At 29.0% G+C, this 7,480-nt stretch overlaps 1 protein-coding gene across 1 annotated transcript; it reads left to right on the forward strand.

The window, feature by feature from the left end:
* Window positions 1-4,178: 4,178 nt before the first annotated feature.
* Window positions 4,179-6,034, forward strand: LOC124913079. The gene is made up of 2 exons (XM_047453702.1): window positions 4,179-4,970; window positions 5,254-6,034. The coding sequence occupies exons 1-2, from the start codon at window positions 4,179-4,181 to the stop codon at window positions 5,881-5,883; spliced, it is 1,422 nt and encodes a 473-aa protein (XP_047309658.1). The 3' UTR covers window positions 5,884-6,034.
* The last annotated feature ends 1,446 nt before the right edge of the window (window positions 6,035-7,480 follow it).

Here is a 7,480-nt window from a genome sequence, read left to right on the forward strand (position 1 = left end):
CCGAGGTCGAACTTCTCGGTCCTCAAGAACACAAAAGTGCAATTTTTAAATTTTTTTTAGCTTGAATATTTTGATTCAAGAGCTTGAGTAGATTCACAAAGCTCCCAGAAACATGTTGATTATTATCTCAATGTATCAATCAACATGGATGATGATCAAATCATTCAAAACAGTTTGTGATCAAAATTGGATTTTTGATTTTAAAGTTCTTTTGAGGAGAAATGAGATATCAAATAGCTTCCTTATATCTCATATACTTTATTAGTATCAAAACAAGAACACTGGTTGTTTGTTTTGACCAAATCAAGAACTCAAAATTTCAATTATTTTAAAATTTTTGATTTTGATTAAACATAATCTGAATGGATCAAACATGATCCAAACAGTTACCCAACATGATTAGAATCATGTTGGGATTCTTTCTGAGCTATGATTTAAGAGAATTAGCATAAGAGTAGTAAATACATTTTTTTGATTTTTAAAATTCAAATTTAGGTTTTTCTGTTTTAGTTTGATGGATTGTTTTTAACATAATCAGAAAGTTCATAAATGATTTTAAGATCGATTTTCAACTATAAAACACCATAAATAGCAAGCATACAAGCTTATATAATTTGAAATATAAAATTTTCAAATTCAAACTGTAAATATAAATTAGAGGGTGATTGGATTATTACTAATAAATTGGAGAACACTCATTGATCCTTAGTAAAACTTTTGGGATGCTAAAATTCAAACTTTAAACATGAAATTTGAAAAATCTGAAAGCTTAAAGTTTTAATGGCGGATTTTTGATTTCTTTGATTTGAAGGCAGAGAGTAGATTCATTGGTTTCAAAATGACTCAGGGGGTGTATTTATAGCATCCTCGAGTAGGTGGAGGCTTCAAGTGGATTGAATTAGCCAAAATCCATTTATGATATTTTGGTTGTTCTTTCTTCCTCAAGTTGGCTATAATATGGATGAATCATCACTATTTGGATAAGAGGTCACTGTTGTAAGGTGATCATTCCGCCTTTCAAATAAGTCGAAAATGTTGATTGTGGAGGAAGTTCCACTTTTGAGAAATCAAAAGTGGATTTGATCTTATCTCCTCCGACGATCGCGATGCAGACGAAGGTGGCACATGAAACGACGTCGTTTCATGCACATTTGAGGCGTCCCGTAGGTAGTCCGTCCAACGCCGTTTGGACATTCCGTTAGCGATCTGGCTAATGGGCGTTAGCCGATCGCCTACTTCTCATGCGCAAGCGTCTTCAGTTGCAACGAGGTACGCGGCCTGCTCTTGGGTGTTGGATGAAGATCCGATACTCATCCAACGAACGCAGTTTCACTATAGCCATCTCACAAGATTTCGGCTACACCCGATTACGAATTTATTTTTTATTTTAAAGCTTAAGGGATTGTTTGAAATTGATTTTTCTTTCACCCTTTTAGCTTTAATTTCGATCCCTTTATTTTTTCTAAAATTACTTTAAGATAAATTAGTATAACATTTACCCAAATAATTTTATTTTTATTATTTTGACTATTTTCCTTAATCAATTAACTCAATTCTCACCATAATTAGTCTAATTAATTATTTTAATTGAGTTTTGATCACGGGATTAATTATTTTGATTTTATTTATTCAAAAATAAATCAAAATAATTATTTTAATTTTATAATAATTATTTTAATTTTATAAATTGGTGTGTAGATTTTTAGTGCTTACAACACTCTAACTTTATTAATGTGTTTTTAATAAAAAAGATTATGGTAATGGATTAACTAATGGATCAAAAACTTATATAATATATATATATATATATATATATATATATATATATATATATATATATATATATATATAAAAGTTATAAATTGAATTCAATAATCATAAGTGAACTTAGAGATCAAGTTTCAAGTCCCAGTTTGGTGCCAATTTGAAGGACTAAAGGAATTGTTGGATTTTAGAGAGGATGTTATAAATATTAAAATGATGATGGTGTTATGTGTGAGTGTAAATTTAAGGGATTGATGGAAATGATAGTGGTATATGTGGGTGTAAATTTGAAGAATTAAGGGAATGATGATTCAAATTAAGAATGATGTTAATAATTGCATATCAAAATATGATGATATATGTGAGTCCGAATTTTAGGGATAAAAAAATGATGGTTCAAATTGAGAGTGTGTTCATAATGTTATCTTTGAAAGAAAATATACTTATTTAGTATGGTAAGGAACTCTTGTAGCTTGAATATAGGTCGATTAGATGAGAAAAATGATAAACACATTCAAAAAAAGGTAAAATATCTAATTACATACTATAAATTTTGACATGTTTAACTTGTGAAACATAAAATTATAACTTCTTATGTATGTGACTATCATTTATGTTTATGTTAGCAGCAATAAGAGATCTATATTAATCCTAAGTTCATGAGTTCGAGCTTGTCAGGTAACAAGTTTTGCGTCTGATTAAATGATTAGGTATGTTTGCGGGTTACATACTTAATCTGTTGTTCTATTAGAGAATGAAATTAGAATGTATCCAAAATAAGATAAAATATTTTTTTTGATGTATTATAAATTTGGACATATTTATAGTTTTAATTTATTTGTATTTTTTTCCTTTTGTTTTACTGTCATTTATTTATGTATTTTTTTATTTCTTTTCTTTTTATTAATTTTTATCCTATATTATTAATTATCAATTTAATTGAATATTTATTGAATGATTTTGTAACAGATTTTGATTATTAATTTTAAATCGAAATATATTAATATTTTACAACTTATTTAATTAATTTTTGCAAAGTAAGTAATGTTATTAATTAGTAAAAAAATAAAAAATATTGTGGATAATGCTAGTTTCTTAACCTTAATAAAAATAAAAATAGTAATAATAAAAAATGTTGAGCTATAAGTATTTGTTATATTAACTTTGTTAACCCATTGCTGTCTTAAGTCTTTCTTAATTTATTTTTCTACTAAATATGTTTTTCTAACCCCATTTCAACAATTCTATATTATTTAAATCCTCAACTGTAACACATCTTTTGAACCATTAAGTTTGATTCCATTTGAACTAATTAGTAAATGAAAATAGAAATATGCATGTGAGTCATCCTAGATTCTTATATTAATAAAATCAAAAATAGTAATAATAAAAAATGTTCACCAATAAGTATTTGTTATTTAAACTGTTAATCAGTTGCACCAATTCTTTGGTCTTTCTTAATTTATATTTCTACTAAATAAGTTTTTTTAAACCCCACTACAACAATTCCATATTATTTAAATCCTTAACTACACATCTTTTGGACCATTAATTAGTGATATTATTATTATTAATACAACTTATATCTATATAAATTATTTTTTGAAACTAATTTATAATTATACTATTTAATTACAAATATTATTTTTTATTAAATTATTATTATTAACAATATTTTATTTTAAATAAACAATTAATATTTTTCAATTATACAAATATTTTTAATAATACATAGAATTTAAAAAGAAATATTAAATATTAATTAATATATAAATAAGTTTTATTTATATAATTATATAAGTTAAATTATAAAAAATTATATATAAAATTATGTAAACTATATAATTTCAATATAAATAATAATACAAATTACTTTTAAAATAAATATTATTTTTTTTTTTATATAAATATAAGGATAAAATAGTCATTTACCTTTTTTACTATTTTTTTATATTATCCATCAAACAAAAAAATAATAAATTTATATAATTTATATTGCTAACAAAAACACAAATAATATATATAATTTATAGTTTTAACCAAACACAAATAATATATATTTACCTACAATTTATACCTCTTACAAAAATTATATCTGGAAAGCTACCTTAATATATAAACTCGGTTAACAACCATTGTACCCATTCTTTGGTCATCAGTTTATTTTTTTTTATTAAATACTTTGTTTTAACCCCACCACACCAATTTCATAGTATTTGCTCTAACGACAAATCTTTTGGATCATTAAGATTTTTTTTTTATTAAGACAAGTCAACTGTTTATTGTGCAATAAAATGAGTAGTTTATTTTCTTCTTGAAATTCAGATTTGACATAAAAACCATACTCATGTACAATTAATTTTACATCTAGTTCTCAAATCTTTGAAAGCTATATACATTTTTTTCAAACAAGAATGCATAATGTTTTGGCATTCAGATTCAACTACACATCAAACAAACTCGAATGTTTGGGACAAAGCCCAAATAATCGCAAATACTTCAATTACAACAACGCGACAATCTCTCTAACACGGAAAGAAACACAAAAACACAACACAATATCATCTTCTTTAGTAACCCCTCGTAACGACCAATATCTCAAGACCCTATTGGATTCTTCGCGTCCTTTCCTCCGAGGAGAGTTTGAGGCCATCGACGAGAAACTTCCATCATTTGTGTCAGTTGGCGCCGGAGAATGCTGGCACAAACATGGAAATTTCCTGGGACACCTTATGGGTGTCTACCGAATTCTAAAAATATGGGGTGTGCAAAATGCAGTTTGCCTATGCGGTCTTTTCCACTCCGCATATTCCAACTCTTACACTAACCTCGCGATATTCGATCCCACTACTGGCCGCGACGTGGTTCGCGGCCACGTGGGACCTGAAGCCGAACGCCTCATACACCTATTCTGCATTGTTCCTCGACAAATCTTAATCCACGACGACCTCTTGTTCAAATACGTGGATTCTGAACTTGTCGAGCACCTGAAACTGTCGGAAATTTCGGTGAGCAATGCAAAGGAGAAGCGGTTGTTCGATGACGATGAACCGTGGAGGAAAAAGATCCAGTCGCTTGTGCCATCAGATGGGGTCATACTCAAGCATATCAAAACAGGGGAAGACGTTCGAATCTCACGAAGGCTCGTGGCGATTTTTCTATTGATCACCATGGCGGATTTCAGCGATCAATTCTACGGATTTCAGGCAAGAAACTTAATAACACGAGTCATTTTTTTTTTTTGTTGGTGGGCAAACAACTGTGGAATCGAAAAAAAGCAACTAAAAAACAAAAACATAATATTTGTACAGTAATTCGATAAAAACATACCTACATCCATTTTCGAATCACAAGACACTTATCATTTTGCTATCAAGAATGTTACATTAGTATTGTAATGAATTTTTGACAATTAAAGCTCACACGCAATTTAAAAGGAAGTAATGCTTGTAAGGCAATATATTTGAACATTTATTATTTTGTTGGCAGGATATTTTGTTTGGAAACACAAATGGAAGAATGGAATTTTCAGGAAACGACTGGGATGCCGGAATATGGCCAGGAAATGGGAAACCAGGGCTATGGATGAATTCGGTATCCCGAATGGGAGCAATCTATAGTCTTCTGGTAAGAGAAGAAGAGATTTTCATCCAACAGAGGATGTGCAATTCAAATCAATCTGAAACAGAATCAATAAAAGACAGAGATGAAGAACTGAAGCTGGTAATCCCTCCTGTCTTCAATTACTGCACTAGAGTATTAGATTCAGAGGAGCAAATAGCTGGTAGGGAATTATACTGGGAAGCAGTCTGCAATGGTGGAAATGAGAAGAAGGAGAAGGTTGAAAAGCTGCTGCTTGATTCTATATTGAAGAATCCATTCGCGGGAGAACCTCATGTGGTTCTAGGTCAAGTGTATGCAGGACAGGGGAGATTCGAGGAAGCAGAGATGGAGGCCGAGAAAGGAGTAAGGTTGATGTTGGAATGGGGAAGCCCGTGGGATAAGAGGGTGACTTGGGAAGGTTGGATTGCTTGGGCTAGAGTTGTTCTCATGAAGTCTAAAGACAAGTCTTGGCCAAACACTTCTTGGGGTATCCTTAATCTTGGTCTTGTCAAGTGAGTTGTTCAATATCATGTCTTTCTTTTTCTTCTTCTTCAAGTTCTGTTTTCAAATAAAACCATCATCATCATCTAGAGTTTCACTAATCCATAGTTGTAATGATCTTGATATATTTGGTTAAGTAATAAATTTGTGTAGATTGTGACTTGTATGGAGAGAAACTGCCAATATCGTTTTGAGAACAAATACTTTTAAGAGAGATTTAAAAGAATTTAATACAAAACCTTTTATTAATTCAATTTAAAATTTTCTTATAAGTTATTTTGTTATTATTTTTCACAATTCAATATTCAATGTCAACTGAAATCATTCTACAAATTTTTAGTTTTGTTTACAGAAGTATCAATTCAATCCCATTAATATCTTATTTCCTTGAGTTAATCATAAACAAATTATCAAAGATTCTCAAGAATATCACATAAAAGCCCTTACATGAAATACACCCACTAAAACCTCCCTCACTTTTACTAAATATACAATGATAAACGAATATGAAAAGGTCGACATGATTAAATAATAGAGACCGCGTTATATCCTGTTACCATGTATAAAAATTAATGGTAACAAGATATAATGCATATCAGCTTACCAAGATATTTTTCAACAAAAATAAAATAAAATCTTACAATTTTTTAATCAAAACATTCAAAATCTGTAATTTTTAAATTCAAATATTCAATTAATAATATCACCACAAAAGACTCAAGTTGAAATTTATACTAAATGTTTAACAAAGTTTATATGTCTTCTAAATCTAAAATAAGTTCAAGATCTATATAACTATTAATAAAAGTAACAAATTTCTCAAGAAGTCTTCATCTTCCAATTGTATTTGATCAACCTACAACTACAAATAAAGACAACCACACTACAACAAAAAAAAAAAAAAACTTCTGGCGACCCTTCAAAACACTTATGTCAACCCTTAAAAGCGTCACCAAAAATATCACCAACCCTTATTCTTGCGTCGCCATAAACAGTGTCGACACAAGTTATAACAACGCTTATTTAAGCGTCGGTAACATGAATTTAAGCGTCGCCAAAACCCCATATAATTTTTAACAATATTAATTTTTGTTTTAATTTAAATAATCATTAAAAACATTTAAAAGAACATTTTCTATTCATTATTGACAATTTAAATAATAAAAAAAACATAAATTTTCTCTACAATATTTTATCATAAAATAATATCATAGTCTAATAAATAAAAATTAATTATCATATTACAAGTTTTTATTAATGTTCTAATGTTCAAATAAAAAAACATTAGATTCCCGTTTATTTCCAACTTTGGGGAATTATTCTGGGCAGGCTCCATGCGAGTGAACTCTGGCTACGTATGTAAAGAACATGTTTGTGATGGTCACTATTCTTGTCGAAAAGCTGCTCACCAACCAAACCATTAAACATTAATGGAGTGATACGATAAACACAGATGAATAATTAATCACTCGACAAATTCTAACAAGTTGAAATAAATCTATCTATATATTGCACTTACAAATGTGATGTTCATAGGCTCCAAAGGGTTTGATGAAATAAAATTTGTTCTACTCTACAACAAAAATATTTAAGTCATATATATGAGACAAGG

The sequence above is a fragment of the Impatiens glandulifera genome, chromosome 8 (assembly GCF_907164915.1).
Source record: "Impatiens glandulifera chromosome 8, dImpGla2.1, whole genome shotgun sequence".
NCBI classification, from domain to species: Eukaryota; Viridiplantae; Streptophyta; class Magnoliopsida; order Ericales; family Balsaminaceae; genus Impatiens; species Impatiens glandulifera.

Bases quoted from the DNA above. Each gene is read 5' to 3' on its own strand.
- LOC124913079 (XM_047453702.1), top strand. From the start codon at position 4,179: ATGCATAATGTTTTGGCATTCAGATTCAACTACACATCAAACAAACTC. The intron at 4,971-5,253 runs GCAAGAAACTTA...TTTTGTTGGCAG, and splicing joins ATCAATTCTACGGATTTCAG to GATATTTTGTTTGGAAACAC.